The sequence below is a fragment of the Danaus plexippus genome, assembly GCF_018135715.1.
Source record: "Danaus plexippus chromosome 29 unlocalized genomic scaffold, MEX_DaPlex mxdp_37, whole genome shotgun sequence".
NCBI lineage: Eukaryota > Metazoa > Arthropoda > Insecta > Lepidoptera > Nymphalidae > Danaus > Danaus plexippus.
In genome coordinates this window covers 199,937-221,025 of record NW_026869858.1, presented here as the reverse complement: position 1 = coordinate 221,025, position 21,089 = coordinate 199,937, and the positions used below count along the sequence as shown (strand labels likewise).

Sequence of the window (21,089 nt, the reverse complement as noted above, 5' to 3'; positions counted from 1 at the left end):
AAAAATCTTGTTACATATACCATATATTGAAACCAGCAAAGCAGGAAATATCGGTTATTTCATTGGAAACATATAAAATTCTCGATTTACAACATGGCTGAAGTTTACTCCCACTACCCAAGTAATCGTATTAAAAGTTACAGGCGAGTAACTTCAAGGGATACGATTGAGGCTGCAAAAAAGAATATTTTCTTTAGTTTTGTGCCAGAATTGCGAACAATTCAAACCAATTTCAGTCCACAATAAAATCACTTTAATTGATCTGTCATTCGCTAATTGGTTCGTTAACTAAAAATAAATATTTCAATTATTTTCTATTTCCAATTAACATACATTCAAGCGCTCCCTCGCTATGGAGACTTCTGCTCTCATATTATGTTTGGTGAGGCGGAATGTTAATTGCAAATAAATTATTATTTAATCCGCATTCATTAATCTAATATTCTTTCAAAATTTCTATTCCAGGTCCTTACGCTCCTTGGCAGAAGTTATGGAAACAACGAAGGCTTGTCGTCGTTTCAATTAGTATGGCCACTTCCATAAATGTATTTATCTATCTAATGACAGAGACTCAAAATATAAAATTGCTCATTTTTCAGCTCGCGCGTCTCTCATTTCCTACAGTAGAAACTGTAAGTATTCTATATTCACTACTTTAAATATATAAATAAAATTAACACAATTATTTTAGTAGACAAAAATAAATCCTTATTAGAATCTTCTTTTTATAGCCTAAGTAGAGTCAATATTTTTAAAAATGTAAATTTATTTCCAGAAACCATTCAATATGCCCGGCACGAAAGAAATCGACCCAAAACACAGTTACGCAGATGAGAAATTTGAACGACTAATGGAATACACCAGTTACATGAACAGCAGAATAAAGGAGCCTCATAATCCTGTGAGTTTATTATTATGGAATTGAGATATCTGCTTTTTAGAATGCTTCAAACAAATTTCTTATATTTCCTATCAACACGACCAAGGTCGTATATTATAATATATGCTAATAGGAGTGTTTGCCATTTATTTCTACTTAAATAGACTGAACGCCGAGAAATATTGGAAACGACGCAGAAGAAACTATTCGCGTTTATAGACACACATATAAAGGATTTAAAGCGTCTGCTGTTTGAAACTGACATGGCTTTGATGTCGATGGTGCTGTTGAAACTGAATAAAAAGATGGACACCTCTGAGGCTAAGATCAAATCCACACAAGCGAAAATACCATTTGGATTGTATACGAGCCCTGGTGAGACGAATCCGTATATTAATATATCATATTATTAAGGACAGAGAAACTTAAGACCAAATATCCAAACCAAAATATAATGAATAAAAGTCGGTCAAAATACTTCTAAACTTTATCCAAAACTATGCCAATTTCACCCATGTTTCCAAATAAGAAAATTGCATGCTTAAATTATATTTTTCTCCTTAGGCTTCGTTTTCTCTTCGTCTGTCGTTTAAAATATCCCAAAACACTAAGAAATGAAACAAAAAGACGCCTAAACGAAGTGCCATAAAATATTAACCCTCTAATGCATTCAACCGCCTTGAGGCGGACATAAAACCACACTCTTGTAACTTGCTCTGTATGTAAATTTACTTGCCAATCTGCATAACACCGCCTAGAGGTTACTAATAGGTATACGTGAATTTTGTTGGTATGGAGGGGATCATGCCATGAAACGTGGTCGAGCGGATTCAGTCACATGTTTGCGGACAAGTGGTGAGGTTACATGCATAAATTGTTCTGCGTGAATGTCCAATCTTTGTGTAATAATTATACGTTTGTGGAACTTCGGTTGAAGCAGAAAAAATTATTGGTGAGTGACTAGATACCTTTATTATACATTTCTTCATTTGAGTGGAGTCGAATCAAATTTGGTGTCCTTCTTTGGGCCCATTTGAGGACCCCGTCTTTAGGCGGACTTATGCATGTGACTCAAAATAAAAATTTCTTTCGACGAGCTACAATATTTTTGACTTGTGTTGGTATGCGGTAGATAAAGTATATATTTTCAGATATGGCAAACCAAATGCGTAAAGATTTCATAAAATTATCTGAAATGGGTGAAGAGGAGATCTGGCAATTGCTAGATAATATTCCTACTGATGATGAAGGGACAGACGATGACAACGATGACGACGTTGATAGCGATCAAGGCGCCCCAAATCTTGATTTCATGCATACTGAAGATGAATTGGAACCACTCACTGACGAATCTCAGAAAACGGAAATACCTACTAATACAACAGAATCGGGCAGTGCAGTGTCAACAATTTGTCCGATTGTTCCAGAGCAACTTGATCAAAATGAAGAAATAAGATAACGTGATTTTTGATGGTATGCCAGATCTTGGGGCTGCGTCAAATGTTGTAGTTCGCTTGTCAAAACAAATACCAAATTTCGTAAATCACATCCTATACTTCGATAATTTCTACACGTCCCTTGGCCTGCTTACGTATCTCCGAAGTAGAGGAATTTACAGTTTGGGAACTGTGCGAGTAAACAGAGTACCCAACTGTAAATTGTCTAGCGATGCAATTTTGCAACAGAAAAAGGTTGATCGTGGTTACTCAGAAGAGTTTGTAGGTACTGCATATGGTATTGATATATCCTCTGTGCTATGGAATGATACGAAAACTGTGCGCCTATTGTCTACCTACGTTGGAGTAAAACCATTTGCGTCTAAAAACATAAACAAACAGATTTCAAAAGTAACACGTTGGGATAGAAAAAAGAAAACCCACTATGACATTGACTGTCCACAAATCATCAAAGAATATAATCGGCATATGGGGGGTGTCGATTTGATGGATGGCTTATTAGGCCGTTATCATATTCGTATGAAAACCCGGAAATGGACCAACCGAATTTTTTATCATATGGTCGACGTGGCAATGGTGAATGCTTATATACTTTATCATCGGTTGCATCCCCATGCAGATAAAATTGAGTTGCCAACGTTCAGAACACAAGTCGCAGAATCACTCTGCGTGTGCGGCACTATTCCAGTAAAACGAAGCGTTGGCCGACCATCCAATACGACACCGCCACCAAAGATACCAACAGCGAAACGAGCCTATCTGCCAACCGATGATATTCGTTATGACCAAATTGGCCACTGGTGCGTTTTTAGGGATCGGTCTGGCAAGAAGCAGTGCAAATACCCTAAATGTAAATCGGAAACTCAAGCATACTGCACTAAATGCAATCTATCTTTGTGCAGTTCAACAACAAAGACATGCTTTTATGATTTTCATAACAAATAGTAATTGTAAAATACAGAAAGTCTCACTCAATGTATAATAAAGGAAAAGTTTTTTAATACTACTCACTGCATGCGTCCGCCTAGAGGCGGATGATTGTTTTTTACCTATAACAGCCGCACCTGATAACAAAATCAGTTTTCTTCTTCATATTTGTTGTTCTAAATATGAATCTAAAATTAGCTGAAATTTTCAATACGATAGAAAATTCATGCATTAGAGGGTTAATTAGAAAAATATCTTTCTGATAACAACGAGATCCAATTTTAAGGTTCATGTGATGTTAAAATCATAATCAACTTTAAATTGTAGAGTTCAAATGTCTCGGAACATCGTACTACATAGCATCGCCGCACAACCAAGAAGACGTGCAAATGATTCTGTCCAGTGAGAGAAAACCTCACTGCTACACATTCAGAGGTAACACGACAACTTACGGAAGAAATTCTAATATAAAAACCACTTCGTATTTAATTTGTCTATTTCTGACATAGCCACAAGCTGCGCCCTTTTCGAGAGTCAAGTCCCTTTTGTTTCCCTTCCATCCCAAACATTGTATTTGCCCAAAAAGTCCTTACTACACCACAACACCTAGATGTGTTAATGAAATCCGTATAGTCTTTTCCTCTCAACACGAAAGAGACCTAAAGAAAAAGACAATTTATGTGAAATCAAAATTGATTTTTGAAACAACGTGTAATTTTCATTACGTTCCGTTTAAGGCGCTTTCGCGTTCACCGGTTTCTACCATCGACACTCAGAGACAACATACGTTGGTCCACACGCAGAACAATTTCAAGCCAAAGATCCTAGCCAGGGTCTGTACTGCCATTCCGACGACAACTGGAGCGACGCCCAATGTATTTATAAGTATGATAAACACATGGATATAGCTCTAGTCAATAAGTGTACAAAGAAAACGACTTACGAAATTTGCTATTTATGATTTGATCAAAATTATTTATATACATTTTGGATGATTGTCCAAATATTTTAGGATCAATCCACGGGAGGAGTTCCCCGAATCGGTGGAATATGAACCAAAGGTATCCTACTGGTGCGGGCCCTACAGATATTTCATCCCAGCAACAACAGACATCAGATGCATCTTCTCTATATTCTCAATGAATTTCATTCTCCGTTTCGGATACGACGGTGTGACGTACAAGAGTTCAGATCTGACCTTTGTGAGTTGATTTACATAGAAAAATATGCAATGTATATATATATATATATATACATATATATGTACTTTTGCACTCGGCTGGATAGTGCTCCTCTGTCATTCCATCAGTGGAAATGGAGAAGTTAAGTCGTAATTGGTGACCGTACTCACTCATTTCAGCATCAGATTATTCGCCCAACGAAAAACTGTTCTGATCCCTTGCTGTGCGCATGAGGAATGATTTATATTACAATTCATACATGACTTTAAATACGTTTCTATTGATCGATAAGTACAATTTTCAGGGACATTATTTGTGCAAAAATTAGGCCTACAAAAAAATCTTTTTACCATCGCAAGGTTTTTCTAAATTAAAATTTGTAGTCAACTTGTAATAAACCGACAAAACTGCGTTGGCCAAAACAGATTCAATCATCTTTGAGTTGCAAAAGTTAGGACTAGAAACGTACACGATAATAATTTTAAACGATGACATTATTATGTGACTCAGATGTACCAAAACGGCCAAGTTTTCTACACGGACGAACCCTGGGCCGGCATGTCCTGTTGGAACTGGGCGTGCAAGTGGCGACACAATCAGAATCAGCGCTCCAACGAGTTCTTTGTCAATTAAATACATTTACAAACAAAACAAAGAAACTTGTTTTAACAATAAAGCCATATCAAGCTGAACCATCGACTATAATTTCAAATAGATCATATAAAATGAAAAATTTATCAAGACGAGCAGGACCCAAAACTGTGATTTTTGGAATAGCACTTTCTAGACGCTCTATCATTTCAGCTGCCGCGCCTCGACTCGTCTCGGTAAATTAATATTTTTTATCGTCCTATTATAGTGCCTCGGTATTGTTATTTTTGTGACATTCTTCCGCTCCGTCAGCTGTTTATTACATTATATTCATAATAGGATATTACTGAGTGCCCCAAAAGTTGAAGGTCAAAAGATTACTGACGAAAGATACGATTTAATTGAATTTTTTTACGTAAAATCTCAAGCGAGTGCTTGATAACCCGACGTTAAATGAGTCAATATATTGATGGCCTTTAAATTTCGAGACAACAGTGTGTACGAAGGTATGTTTTTTAGGTAATCCCAGACTTTGTCCAAAAACTAACCTGGAAGGTCTCTAACAGCACAAATGTTAAAATAAAAATATATATAACAATAATATTTATTAATTAACAATAATTGATTTCTATAATCTCTAAGCTTATTTCATTAGTTAGAAATTAATTAATCTTTAAGTATAATAATATGGAAATTTCCATTATGAAATGGAAAAAAAAAATCACATTAAAATTGCACAGTGAATGAATATCTTGCTGAGCTACCCTCATATTATTCTTTCGTTTTAAAATTAAATTAATTCCTAACTGATTTTACGAAGCAACATTTACATATCACATCATACAAAACCTATTTAATTAGTTAATCATTGCTCTGTCAATAAATCCACAACTCGAACCGTTTAAGTTAATTTTGGTACAGTAAATTTTTGACTAATAACTCTTTAGATAAATCTCAAACAAATAAACTCTCAAAACACAAGCCAATATTTAAAAACTTCAACGAATTCGTTCAACATTCACTATACAATATAATATTTGCATTTAAATCTTTAAATGTCTGTCCCATAGCTCACATAGTCACGATATAAAAATATACTATCACATACATAACTCGCGTATATTTTAATTCACGGGTTCAAAGACAGATGGCAGTTTTTATGTTTTGTTGCAAGGGATAGCGGGGCTGAGAGCTCGCGGGGTAGTTTTATCGAGGCAAATATATAGATTGCATGAGACAGGCCTCAACTACTGTCCTAAAACAAAGGAAACAATTGCTCAGAAGGAGTGACTGAAACGAGCTGGTGCTAGTTCATGTGGAGGCGACATGGTGGCTAATGAACTGAAGATGAACGCAGTCGGAAGTGTTACCACCGATGTATTTGTTTCCGCGTTTGAAATACAAGGACTTATTCGGGGTGGTCTTTGGTCCTCTTGAGACAATCGGGGCAGGGAATTTAACAGGATAGATGACTTCCAGCGGGTAAGCGGTTTATAAGGACCATTTTATTAAATTCCCTAAACATACAACAGAAGAACCGCTGCTATTATCGTCAGATAATCACATTTCGGATATTCATATTATTGTGGTCGAGGAGCCAAAGACCATTATATGTTATCATTTCTGCCTCACTACACATCGCCAACAAGAGCTAGTTTTCATAATGAAATCAAAATTCAAATCGTTAAGTGCAAAAGCCCAAGACTATTGGCCTGAAACGAAACCGCCCAAGTTATGTAAATATTAAAAATGTGATTTCAGACAGGAGCTGAAAAATATTAGAAAAAATATTTCTAAGAACGGACTGTTATACTTGGCCAAAGCGCTTAATAGATCCTGACACCTATAAACTTTCTATCTAAATATTTGTTAAAAAGCTATCTAACAAAGCCTATTTCGTGAATTTTAACAAAAACTGAACTTTCAACCCAGCTGACCCCAGTCAATTGATTGAAATTGATTTTTAGTACGTCCCAAAAAAAAATCCAAGTTTTTAATGTAAGCTCATGGGAAGAATTTAAAAATTGGACCTGCTATCGCAATATTTATTGCCCAATTCGCTATATGTGCTGAAAATGCTGTAACCCTGGTAAATTTCTTGGAACGGCTGGTATTTTTTGGGCGATTTTAGTTCAAACCATCGAAACTTTTTCTGTCTTTAAAACCGACCTTGTTATAGACAATGACATCTATTAAACTTAATCCAAAAAGGTCAAGCCGTTACCCGGTTTTTGGGACTAAAAGTTATCATTTAATGATTTACGTGCCTTTCGGTAAGTGAAAATTATGAGGCATGAAATAAACAATCATTTATAAATGTGCAAATAATTCATATAAATATAAATATACATACAATAAAATGCAAATATATATATATATATATATATATATAATTTTTCTGTATGAAATTTTAAACAGACCCGTAACTGTTACTACAAGAAACATGTTTATCGGGATAAGTCTTAAAATACGAATAAAACAATTTGTCTAAAGTTAATACATGAGAGATTTAAATTTATATACTATATACATATATATATTTTTGTAACACAGACTTAAATAAAAATTGACTTTTTCATATATCATTTCATTTTTCTAATCTATATACAAGACTGTTATGTGGATAGGATAATTGTATAAATTTATAGAAATCTAATCAGGAAGTCATAGACTTGCGACTGTCGTGCGACTGTCGCAATAAAAACTTTTAGGGTAGTCGTATATATGAGGAAAACCAGTGATTCTGCATTAGTCAATGAGCACCTTTAGTGTGAGGGTAGATATCAAACCAAATAAATGCTCGACAGAACGAATGTTTAAAATGTTTCTGTTAGCACTTTCAAACTTTCGGTTTAAACTTTAAGCGCACGACGGTAACTCGTACTATGGTAAATTCTTATTAAGGCTTCAAGTGATTTTGTCGAGGAAACGTACTTATGGTCTAAAATATCCGATAGTTTGTCCTTGAAACTTTGTGTAATACAAATGCTAAACCGATTTGGATATAACTTCATACGTATGTAACTGTAACCGTGGGATAGTTAAAGCTTTTTTTTATAATAATTGTATATATTTTTCATACCGAGTTAGTTTTCAATGAAAAATTCTTGTATTCTTACAAGTTTGTACTAGAAATATCTTTGGCCGGATGTATTTCACAAACCGTACTCGGGTCAGACGAAATAATAGAACGGATACAGGTAGCGCCACCAGCTGCCGTTGGGCTCTTCTTCCGGCGACATTCCCTCTTCCGCTGTGTCCTGTTACATTGGACACTTTTAACAAAAAAAACTACGAATTATGGGAGATGCTGTCACAATTTCGATTGAATATAGCATTGACTGGAATTAAATGTGAACAGATAATTAAAAATAATTCAAACAAAATTCTTTTATATGAAATACATAGAGCAAGAGATTAGAGCATCACCCACCACTCAGCCACTCACCTCGGCGTCTTTTTTTTCTTCTGCATCATCTTTCCTGTACGCGTTCTGTGTGTCGGGTTGTATGTGCGTCTTGTTGCTGATACTCTCCAGCAGATATTCATCCGTCTGCGATTCCTTGTCTTGGGTCAGCCCGTTCAATTCCGGGCCACGTTTTGATGACTGCAAACATATATAGTAACGTTTATCTCGTGTGTACGTTTGTTTGTTTCACGTACACGCAGAAACTCGTGAATCGAGATATCGGACATCAACATATTTTATCGAGATATACAGTGTGTTCAAATAAGTGTGACGGTAGTTGTATTTTTACGTAGTAATATGATGTTGTCAAGAGATGGCGCAGCCGATTGATTCGTACACATATTTTTAAACACAAATTTGATTATAGATTCCATCTACCAACCTCCATATCCTCTTCTAGCATTTCCGTTTCCTCTTGATTAACTACTTCCGGTCCGAACGGTATAAAATCTGGCAGATCCTAAAATAAAGTATAATTAAATTGCTATGAAATTTAATGTCAATTATCAACAACAGATGTCACCAGTGATCTAATGTGATGACTGATATTAAAGTTCACTACAAGATCAATTCTATAAGATAAATAACTTTAATTCAATTAATATTAAGTATATTTAGCCCGAAATTTGCATAAAATGTCAATAAAGTGACGAGAAAAATTCATGATAATGTGATATTGTGTCTACCCTCCGTGTAGAAAGGCAGACCGTCGTTTAAACTTTAAAGAAAACCGCTAGGCTGAATGGATCGTTTTACTTGACATTGCCTTGAATGATTTGATTTCCAACCCTAATAAACCCCGACTAACCTGCGGATCCCTGAGAGCGGCCCAGGCCCGGTACTCGGAGGCCGCCCGCCTCATGGTCTGTAAGTAGATGGGCGCCGCCCTGCTACTAGCCCAGGCGGCCACTCCGCACGGCATTCCGCCCACGCCGGGCTCGTCGTAATAAGTCAGCACGAATTCCATTCCAGGCTTTAAATATTATGGAGTCAGTTAGGACATGTTAGGGAAAATATATATATATATATATATATATATATATATATATATATATATATATGTTTTATAAGAATAAATTTGGATTAGTTAGCAGTAACTGTGATCACAGGAAGATGAAGTGAAGGTCGTAACCTTTGTTTATTAAAGTGCTTTGAGGTCTTATGTAGTAGGTCTAAACGACTTAACATATACCATATATATAATAGTTTGGAAACATGATGGTTTTATTGAAATAATTCTCGTAAACATGATATATGGATAACCGGTGTAGCTTTCCACTCATAGCACACCAGCTCCCCACCTTATCGCTGCCGTCGATGCTCTTCACCACCATGTGACTCCAATACTCGGACACCCTGATGGCGTTCTTCGTTTCCGGCACCTCTGGATGCTCGCAGGACTTCGATATTATTATATACAGCTTGTTCCCCCGCTCCTCTTCCCTCGTATCCCCTTCCATGGACCTCTTTTTCGCTCTCGCGTGGACGCTGTGCTCGAAGCTCGTTTTTTTCTCAGTTTTGGGTTTGTCGCTAGTAATTTCGAATTCCTTGTGTCGCCTTATGTAAACGTAGTCACGGTTCGCGAATAATCTCTGTCGTTGGATGAGAACATCACTTAAGTAACTTTGTATAAGACTTGTTATCCAAAGATACTATTAAATGTCAATAATCAATATTATTAATATATAAAGATTATAACTAATTTCACAAGCCGCAGATAGAGCGGTCTAATTACCAAATTTTAATGCCCGAAGATGGATAGTCATCAAAACTAATTAAACTGCTCTAGCAACATACGCCATCTAGTGACAGAGAAGATGTACTAACACACCTCGATCGCGAGCCCCATCTATTATCTGAGCTACTCACCGGCCACAGGACCTCCCAATGAAGCACGGCTTGTCCAGCAACATTGTCAACGTCCCTTTGCACTACAGACAAGGACGCGACCGCCGAATCCCACGAGCGACGATAAGCGCCATCTACCTGCACAGCGGCGAAATCACTGGCTAACACTTCAGGATACCGCCCGTATACTGGAATGTGTTATTGATATCTTAAAAACATCAATCCCCACGTAGTTAACACATTATTATGAATTTTAATTAAACTTAAGCAATTTCATCCGGAATTCCTCATTCATTACATTGCTTTATCGTTTGTTACAAATGCTAAAATCCTTGGTAATTACTAAATGACACTGCTGAACCGATTTGGATAAAATTTTGTACGTACGTAACTGTAATCGTTGGATAGCCAAAGGTTTTTTGTGTAATATATATTTACTATAGTTATGTCCTAATAACGAATCGTAATTTAGCTAGAAGCTTGAAACGTAATTTTAATAGAAACTATATGTATTTATCTACACGAGCCGGATTCGAACCTGCCTTCCCGGGGTCTCATCCTAGTCGCTTCAACAACTAACCTATTGTGTCATGACTAATGTGACCATAGGTTCCGTTATGAACCGTCCCTTTTTCCGATACTCTGTCCCGGTGTCAAAGAGAAAATCTTCGGGATGCAAAATTGTCTAGTTTTCACTTATAGAATGGTCAATAACTAAACTGGCTGATTGTAGCCATGACTCGTGACTCGAATTAGTCAGTGGAACTACCTACTTTTACGAAATCAATGATACAATGTAAATATGTTATTTTTTTTGGACTATGTTTAAATAAAATAAAAATTAATAGATAATATATATACAAATAATATTGATTGGGATAAATTAACATCAATTAATTTAAACCAAGGAACCCAACTTGCGACTTCAGGAATGACAAATCCTTGTACAGACGGAGACCGATATAATTCATTAAAGATTTTATGTTTCATATTAAATTATCATAAAAAAAAATTTAATTTAATTAAAAAATATAACAAGATCTACACGAATCTATGCCCTTAAGTATGAGACTAAAAATTTAGATAATACTACGTTACTCCATCGAGACAACGTGACTAAATTTTTTGCCTTGATTTTGATCTATTATTAATTTATCTATGATGTTATATGAAAACGTTCTGAATGGAGATAAAACATACAGAATATTCCGATACATACAAAACATTTTTATATTATAGGAAGTGACGTCATCATCCGTTGAAAGGCCCGCCTCTCACACGTGAGGGCGCGGGTTCGAAACCCGGCAAGTACCGATGTGATCTTTTCCGAGTCATATGTACTTTCTAAGAGTATTCAGGCACCACTGGCTGGAACAGGCTACAGCAAGCCTCGGGGTCTGAATAGCCCCAAAAAAGTGCTGGTGCAGACGGTAAGGGGAACTCACTGCAACTATCTCCCCATGAAAGTCATCATGTATACGTAACACTGATACGTGATGACCACGACGAGTCCGCACAGACTCTAGCGCCGATGATGATGACGTCATCAAGGTCATACATTTCCGTTGATTACTCACTGATGTCTTAAATGCAAAGTGAGCTCAAATAGAATTGAGATTTATATCTATTTAGGACTCGGACAAAATTATTATGATGAATGAACTCTTGATGAGTTTCAACTTATTGTCATCTTACACCAAAACACCTTCAAAGACCTACATTTAATTTACAAAGACACTCACAAATCGCGTCGGCAAATACTTCCTCTCGCAAAACTGTACAAATCAAATGACACTTTGGGTTCGTTCCGGAGAATTTAAGGTTCGGTTTGAATTAAATGTGCGTCCCCAAATATATATATACAGTAATCCCCCCTATTACACGGTATATTTGTTCCGCGTTATAGGAAAACGCGTTGTACGAAAATTCTCGTAGAACGCGCTCGTATGACCTCGTATAACGCGTTATATACAAATGATTCACGTTTAACTTTTCTTGTTAAAGAGGGTTTAAATCTAATATTAAGGAAAAACTATGTTATGAACGAAATATATGCGTTTTATTAAAATCAAACCAAGAACATTTGGGAATCCCCGTGTTATATGGGGGAAAACACGTGTTATACGAGGGACATGAAATCGCTTTATATGAAAACGCGTTATAAGAGTACCGTGTTATAGGGGGGATTACTGTATATTATATATATATATATATATATATCTTTATGAATGTGATAATTCCACTACACACCTTTATAAGCGTACAGTGCCTGGCCAGGTTTATACTCCTTCCTCCAGATGATCACATCCTCGGCCTCCATGTACGGAACCCAGCCGTCGGGGTCGCTGCTCGTCTGGGGTTCCTTGCAACTGCGGAAATATTTTGCGTATTAACCTAGGATAACGCTACGATTGACTTGTTAAGTATTAAGGACGATGCATGGGCTATTATAGGTCCGCTCGAAATATACATATATGCATATAACACACTGAACATTAAAAATTGTCTCTTTAACAGCGCTTTAAGTCTCGATTCTTTTGGAAAAGATATACATATACCAAAAAAAATAACAAAGTATCGCGTAAAATACGATTATATATATTGATAGAAAAAAAAATCTCGTTTGACAAAAAAAAAACAAACAACTAAATTTGCGATCTTTATATATCAGGCAAGGCATGTTTCCTTTATAAGATAAAAGTGTTTGAAGCCAAAGCCATTTTCTAATTTATATTTTACCAATATTCACTAATGACCAATGTATTTGATATATTTTATTAAATTCCTTCCAAGATCCCGGTACGTAATGTCGTATTACGTCCACCTGACGTGACGTCATCCCGCGGAAACTACGGGATAAATTATCATCTACATACGCATATCAAAGGTACATTACTGTATTTTGAAAGTGCAATGACCTTCCTTATAGACTTTCGGGTTTATTTATTTTAGCTTAAACAGCTATATCATACCAAAAGTCCTATCAAAATCGATCCAGCAGTTTCAAAGATCGGTTAGGGGCGGACAGACAGACATAAATTAAATCTATACACTACTCTGATAAAGTGCTGTTATTTGAACATTGCAATTTCGTTTACGTTTTAACCGAATAACTGAAAAAAAGTAGCTTCTTGGGCTGTGCAAATCCAACTATAAAATCTTCAGAGTCCTCGTTTGATTTTCAATATTATCTTCTACAACTTACGTAGGACGAAGAGTGAGTTTTTCAACTCAGAATTCGAGAAATTTTTTGATAATAAGGACAGAGTTTTGTATATTTGAGACCCGATTCTATAAGATGTGTATATATATACTAGCTGTTACCCGCGACTCCGTCTGCGTAAGAAAAATAATAAGGAACTATGACTAAACTTTATAGCCCCGTATGCCCTGCCTCCCACTCGCGCGTTATAATTTCGGGATGGTCATTCTGGATCTTGAAAAAAGTATCCTAAGTTACTTTTTATTACATCAGCTACCCGCCAATAAGTCCCGTTAAACGCGGTTCAGCCATTTTAGATATTAGCCGAAACAAACATACACTCGTATTGTGTTTACATATATATAAAAAATAGGGGTTGGTGATAAAAGAGCAAAAATTTATTTTATTTTTTGATGCCAGATTATAAAAAAATAAAAACAAAAAAATTTCGTTCAAAAATTAAAAAAAAAATAAAGGTGAACAGCCCTTATCACTAAGGGGTATGAAAAATAGATGTTGGCCGATTCTCAGACCTACTCAATACGCTCACAAAATTTCATGAGAATAGGTCAAGCCGTTTCGGAGGAGTACGGGAACGAACATTATGACACGAGAATTTTATATACAAGATATATATATATATAAAATATTTCATAGATTAATTGACTTAAGACTGTTTTTCGGTAATATCCAAGTGTTAAAAATTCAAAGGCATTTTCTTAATCTGACCATAATTACTGGTACAGCTAAAGGTGAGTATTAAGGATCCGATTTTTTCGAATGACAATACAATATTTTAATACCTATTGTGATATTAAAACCAAGAGCTGGTGAAAATAACCAAATATATATGATTTGACTACGAAAAAACTATGGAGACTGCTCATTTCTTAACCGATTATTTAATAATATCAGCTAATAGGATCCAAACATCCATTTAAGCGAAAAACAAATGTAGGTAAAACTAAAATTTGGTTTACAAATGAGAACTTTTATACAACCCCTACCCTAGTATTATAAATGCGAAATTAACTCTGTCTGTCTGTTACGTTTTTGCTATTAAACCACTGAACCGTTTTGATGAATTACGGTATAGAGATAGGTGGAACCCTGGAGGTCATAGGCTACCTTTCATCCCGATCCCTAATCCCGAACCCGATCGAAACTACACAGGTGGAACCATGAAGTGCAATTCGGGTTTAGTGATCGTAGTGTTATTTTTTTTACTTTCATCCCGAACCCGATACCGATCACGACTACACTGTCTACACGAGACTACACGGGTAGAACAATGTAGTGCAGTTCGGGTTGAATGACCGTAATGGTAGGGTAACTCTAATGTCTCCGCTCGCGGAGTCGCGGGCACCGACAGTGGAAACATATTTAAGCAAACTAAATGACAATATTCATACTGAAAGCTCCAAAGTAACTTCAAAATTTATGATGAAAGTCCGACGTGGGCATAATGTTAGCTACGGAAGCTTAAATTTAGCATATTTTTAAAGATATTTAAACACCAACACAAGGAATAATAACACCATGCTCAATAACCAAGAACGGTCCTCTCAGCAAGACTTGGTGACAAGTTATAAGGCTCGATGAAGACAATCTCGGCTAGAAACGAGGGTTCCGTACTGCGTAACTAAAGAGTAATCGGCCTGTCCTGATTTTCACATCATCAGCCTATCGGTGCCCACCGCTGAGCAATCGCTTCACTCCCATGGAGAAGGTTAGACGATTAATCACCGCGCATGCTCAAGGCAGATTTGCGATTAAGGACTTCTGATTTGAAAGTATAAGCCGAGGTTTCCTCACGATGTTTTTCTTAACCGTCTCTCAGTGGTGTCTAAATACTATTAGAAAGTACTCATGACTCAGCAAAATCACATTGGTACTTGCCAGGTTTCGAACTCATTTCTCATGATATGAGAGACGGGCGTTACCTCCAGGCCACCACGAATTCACATGCCCTGATTTTAATCAACTTTATTATTATTAATGGAAAAAAATTGGGTTATATCACGCTCCAGAGGCTTGTGTAATTTGTAGTCCCTAAAACAATCGATATGTTTGGTAGGGAAAAATTTTCTCAAAGTGAATGATGCTACTAATTGATCAAACGTTTAAAGGACTCTACAATTGAAACAAAAACAGTCAAAGGAGGCCACTTGTGATATATTTTATATATATATATCGGATTTTATTATAAATTCATTATTTTAAAGACAGGACGCCAGCCTCGCTGACGTCTCTAATGTCACTTGTTTCAGTAAGTTCCAGATATTTTAAAATGAAACTTCAATTCTTCTAAATGTTCTTGTATTTCTCGAAGGTTCTTTATGCTCCGCACTCGCTGAACTCTGCAGTCCGCTGTCGTGCGTCCAGACGTCATATTTAAACCAGAATTCAAACATAGTTCTATTCTCTTTGATTTCGTTTTACTTTTAACAATAGTAACGACGACCAATAAGGTGTTATAATAATTGATGCCAGTTATTTCCATGTTGCATTCGTCATTGAAGCTGCTTGCGCCGATATATACAATATATTGATGTCATATCAATGTTTTAATAAAAATGTTATTATATTGTATCTAAACAAAATATCCAAGTCATATTTGTGGCTACTAGCGCCATCTATGAGACTTGTGCTTCATGTCATCTTTGTTGTATGTACCCTCATTCTTTTCACAAATAAAGTTAGTCAGTCGCTGCTGTTTTTTCAATCTGAACTAGCCGTTTTACTTTAAAAACACACAGTAATATCAATAGATATTACCTAGAATAGAAAAATATATAAATATAGCCTTGTTTTAGTTTCGCTATCTAGGATTATTCCTGATTAATTGTTTCAACAAATCTTTCAAAGGAAATTGTATGGCATTGCCTCATACAGCCGAGCATAAGGCCTCGTGTTTGTTAGTATTTATTAGGTAATACACGCGACTTCATCCGTCTCCTTGGGTATATTAACAGTGTTTTCCTGTGTACATAAAAAAAATACCTCACTGAAGACTTTGAGCCTATGAAAAAAAATCGTAGTCTTAAACAGCTTTATATTAAATGAAAATATAGCATTAATCTTCCTTTGAAAATTTGAAATTTTTTTTACGATATTAAGATTGATTTATTATCTTAATAGACCGTATCTTATACATTGCAAATATTCTATTTATAGTTTTGTTAGATAGAAAATGGAGCTGGGACGGTGGTGGTAAGCGTTTAACGCGTTAGACAGGGCCCCTTAAACCTACACCTGGGTCGCAAGTCCCAGGCACTGTTGAAGCTCCTCTCCCTGCAACGATGGACCCAGCACCCGCACGGTGAATCCATGAAACGATGAGAAGTTTCTCTCTTCCAGCCAAATGATATTAATGTAAATTCTCACACTCAGTACTAGTGTCAATAGCGGTTTTTTCCTATCTTTAGCAGACATTTAAACCTGGTGAAACCCTTATGCCAAATCTATACCCATACAGTAGACTTGTAATCCGATATGTTTGTCGAGCAGTGTCGGACTATCCAATTTTTGGCATTATAGAGTACTGCGTAACACTAACACGCCCTATAGTCTAGAATTTTTTACAAAAGAATACCTTGTAATCCGAAAAATTAGATATAATTATAATGATAAAATTCTACATGTTATACACATGCCTCGGACAGCCAAAAATCGAAGGAATTTTTTAATATAATCTACGTCTTCCAAATTTAAAATAATTAAAAAGTAGAAAAAGAAAAATTTTATGACCAGGGATACATTAATCTTACGAAGTAATTGATGACATAATTTTACAATATTTATTATATATGACTCTATTTAATTAAATAATTATAACCACGTCAAGTCCTAACCCGGAAGTACTAAACGCGAGGGTAGGACCACAATGGAAGGGACCGGTTTGGCTATACTCCTATTTATATGTAAAACGTCAAATTTTTAATAGTAATTCTACTACAACCAACTAAATTCCACCGAAGAACACTTATAGTGGAATGTCATTTACTTTTGCAGCCCCACTCCGTTTCTGAAGCACAGGCCTCGGCGGAACTCGTGCTCGTGAACAACGCGATATTTTAAGTTTTTCATTGTGTAAACTGAGAAACGTAAAGAAAAAATCAAAGATGGAAAAGAAATACGGATTAGGGTTCCCGAAAAACAAAGGCATGAGTATAAATCAATTTTGTACTGGGATTCCGAACACATGGTGAGATATTTGAGATCAAAGTGGACCTAAGGACCTATTATTTTTTATAAAACACTGTTAATATAGAACTGGATGATGTCCTATGTTCTCTATAGTTATCAGTGCTTTAATCTTCAGAATTTTAATGTAGTTAATGCAAATGGTTCTACTGAATAAGGTATACTGATGCTACTCGAATGATTCTACTGAAGAAATTTTACTACCTCTACCATCCAAAAACCTTTCTACATCCATACTCCACAGTATTTCCAATGGAATTTTAACAATTTTTTTTTGCTTAACAAACACGCAACCTTACTATTGCTTGATAAGATTAGGATTATTATCTTAACAGACTGTTTTAATGGTGACAAACTACGCTACGTGACCCGTAAAGCGCTTCACAACCAAAATTTTTCAAGTTATATAGTAACTTATATATATTAATTATAATAAATAAATAGAAAATGTATTTCTTTTTTAATATTGATGTAGTTACATGATATTAAATAAATAAAAATTAAAACTGTGCACATATACAGTTCAAAAATCAGTTAAAAGAAAATGTTTAAAAGACAGTGAAGTTCTAGTATACTAGATTTTAGTGTAATGTATTAACTTCTTTATTATTATATTATGAAGATGAAAATGGATATGGAAAAATCAAATAGCTCTTAGTTAGTCATCACACAGATAACGAGATCTAACACTTACGCGAGTATTAATTTAAACGAAACTAATATTCTCGAATCACGGTTGTTGAGACGTAACCGAAACGTCGCGAGTATGAAGTTTAAAATTATAAAAATAACGCGTTGTTATCCTTATATTAAATAATAGTTTCGTTTAGATCAGAATGATGTTCGGGGGTTATAACTGTTACAAACAAACACACATTTATATATACACAACGTGACATACCCACAGTAACTAACCCCGTTCTGTTTCCTGTCCACCACCAGCCTCTTGCCGCAGCTGGTGCAGTACATCGTCAGCTTCGTGAGAGTTTCAGCATTGTTGAGCTCCGACAACAACGCCTGGTTATTACGACAGATATTAATGGCTTCCGACAAACAACGAAAAGGATCAAAAAATAAGGAACTTAAATTCCAAGTGGCGAACAACTAAATATAATTAATTAAAAAAGGATAAACCAACATTAAATCATTGAAATCAAATAATAACTCTTATGTACAAATATATAAGAGTTATAATTATAATTTCGGAAATCACAGACATATTTGCAGTCATAAACTATCCCAAACATATTGTTGTAGTACATATTCATTATTTACTTCCATTGCAAATCATTCTCGAGATAGTTGTGATTGTAGTTAAGTTAGTACTATCTTTGACAATCATTTTCGAACTTCAAAACAACTCAAGTATTGCCAGTCACTTTAAACATATATATGATTTTTGATTTGCTTTAGCGATGACACAAATTTTTTTAAACCAATAGTTATTTTACATATTTTGATAAAAAAAAATAATCTTTTTATTCTCTTTCTCTTTTTATGTTCTGTGACATTGCGACTGGCACGTTTTCTACAACAATAAAGATATTTCTACTAAAAGTTGATTATAATTTGCCTAAATTGCAATGAGGATAAATCTAACATACGTTCTGACTAAGGCTCATAAAGATACTATTAAAAAATAATTAAAATATATGTAATACAAATATTATTCATAACATTTTATATGGCGAGAAACTGTAACAAATTAAAAAAATAAATAAATGCATGTACACACAAAAATATGTTGCTATCAAAAAAAAAAATGATACCATTAAAACCTCTTTTTTATTTCAAACAATATTACTATAGTTAACCAAAATTCTATTATGTTATTTTTCACTGTTAATTCCATAATAACATTACATATTGATATATGCAATAATATTTTTGCTTGTATATACTCCTTAAAATTTTCCTCCATGCTAGTATTGAATAAAATTTGGAAATGAGGTATAAAAACAGTCTGGTAGACTTATAAGTGTTTAATTAGAGAGGGACCATAGAGTTTTAATTTGTAATACTTATAGCTGAGTGATATGATAGCCCAACCCGACTTTGTTCAGCACAATGCTCTGATTAATGATTACAATGTTATTTAATGATTGTTTTATAAATAAAAAGTAATTTCTATCACAATTATTCACGTTTATATTCAAGTATATATAATATATTAATAATCTTTATAAGTAAGATATATTTGATTGAGTAATGATATATTGAATATTTGATGAAAAAGCTTCTTATATGTTGAAGATGTATCGTCATATCAGTTATAGATGTATAATTTAGTGACGTACCTGCATCTCATCGTCAGATATCCCTTTGTCACAGCTGTAGGAATCATCACGACTTTTATAAGCCGCTGTCGCTGATATTAACAGTGTCCGTCTGGGTCGCAGTATTGTCTGTTTAAAACACTGTATCACTTCCTTAGCACCCCAATCACGTATGCAACGTTTCACAACATCATTTACGAGAAATCTTCGTGTCCAAGCACTGAATATTCTTACATTAAGGTTTTTTAATATAAACTTAAATCTAACCGCCGACATGCTAATTCGGCACGCTGCGAGCGATATCACAGAGGTTATTCCTTCAGTTTACGTTAAATTCACATCTTAAATATTCGAAAAATATCATAAGTTATTACCCAACGTGAATATTAAATAATTGCGAAATATAACCTCTACTCGCTCGAATTTCCTTAACACCTTTGAAAACTTTAAACAATGTTGCCATAGTTTTGTTGATTATATCACGGAAAGACCAACATTTTGTACTTTAACTTAATATATATATTTAAAACATAATACAATAATTCAAAATACTCTATTTAATTATAAATAAGTTCTATTCTTCTTTAAACTCACTTATGTAAAATATTTATATTATAATACATGTCCATTTCGATTCTTATCTTCTCCTTTTCTTCTATAACTAAACCACCGTAAACAACTTTATTTTACACAAAATGAGAAAACGATAACAATTACTTTAATGAGTTTGGTTTCAATACTTGCAAAAGAATTGCAAATTTTCGTCTCTCTAAAACGAAAACTCTACTTCAATATACAGTAATATTATTATTTTAGTAACCTTTCATATAATTTAAATTGTATCTCTCTATTTTGAAATAATTCATCAAAGTATTTTATACTACTCTTCATTTATAAGTAGTCATCAAAAAATATCTTTCAGTTCTCATCTTTCATAGTAATTTTATAATTACGTAAGTTCTAGACATATCTATCTGATTTTTTTTTACTCGAGAAAGTGGAATAATACAATACATATATATATATATATATATATATATATTGTATTATTC

The 21,089-nt window shown here is 34.7% G+C and overlaps 2 protein-coding genes across 2 annotated transcripts; one reads left to right on the top strand and one right to left on the bottom strand.

The window, feature by feature from the left end:
• Window positions 1-277: 277 nt before the first annotated feature.
• Window positions 278-5,137, top strand: LOC116777004 (uncharacterized). Its single transcript, XM_032670342.2, has 9 exons — window positions 278-382; window positions 466-525; window positions 600-632; window positions 776-901; window positions 1,045-1,255; window positions 3,592-3,699; window positions 4,002-4,149; window positions 4,277-4,466; window positions 4,956-5,137. Exons 1-9 carry the CDS (start codon window positions 353-355, stop codon window positions 5,076-5,078), a joined length of 1,029 nt encoding a protein of 342 aa, XP_032526233.2. The 5' UTR covers window positions 278-352; the 3' UTR covers window positions 5,079-5,137.
• A 487-nt stretch (window positions 5,138-5,624) lies between these two features.
• Window positions 5,625-20,476, bottom strand: LOC116776999 (uncharacterized). The gene is made up of 9 exons (XM_061529164.1): window positions 20,059-20,476; window positions 18,663-18,778; window positions 12,604-12,722; window positions 10,375-10,541; window positions 9,807-10,097; window positions 9,314-9,478; window positions 8,888-8,965; window positions 8,485-8,643; window positions 5,625-8,296 (listed from the first exon to the last, which is right to left on the bottom strand). Exons 1-9 carry the CDS (start codon window positions 20,311-20,313, stop codon window positions 8,210-8,212), a joined length of 1,437 nt encoding a protein of 478 aa, XP_061385148.1. The 5' UTR covers window positions 20,314-20,476; the 3' UTR covers window positions 5,625-8,209.
• Between the last annotated feature and the right edge of the window lie 613 nt (window positions 20,477-21,089).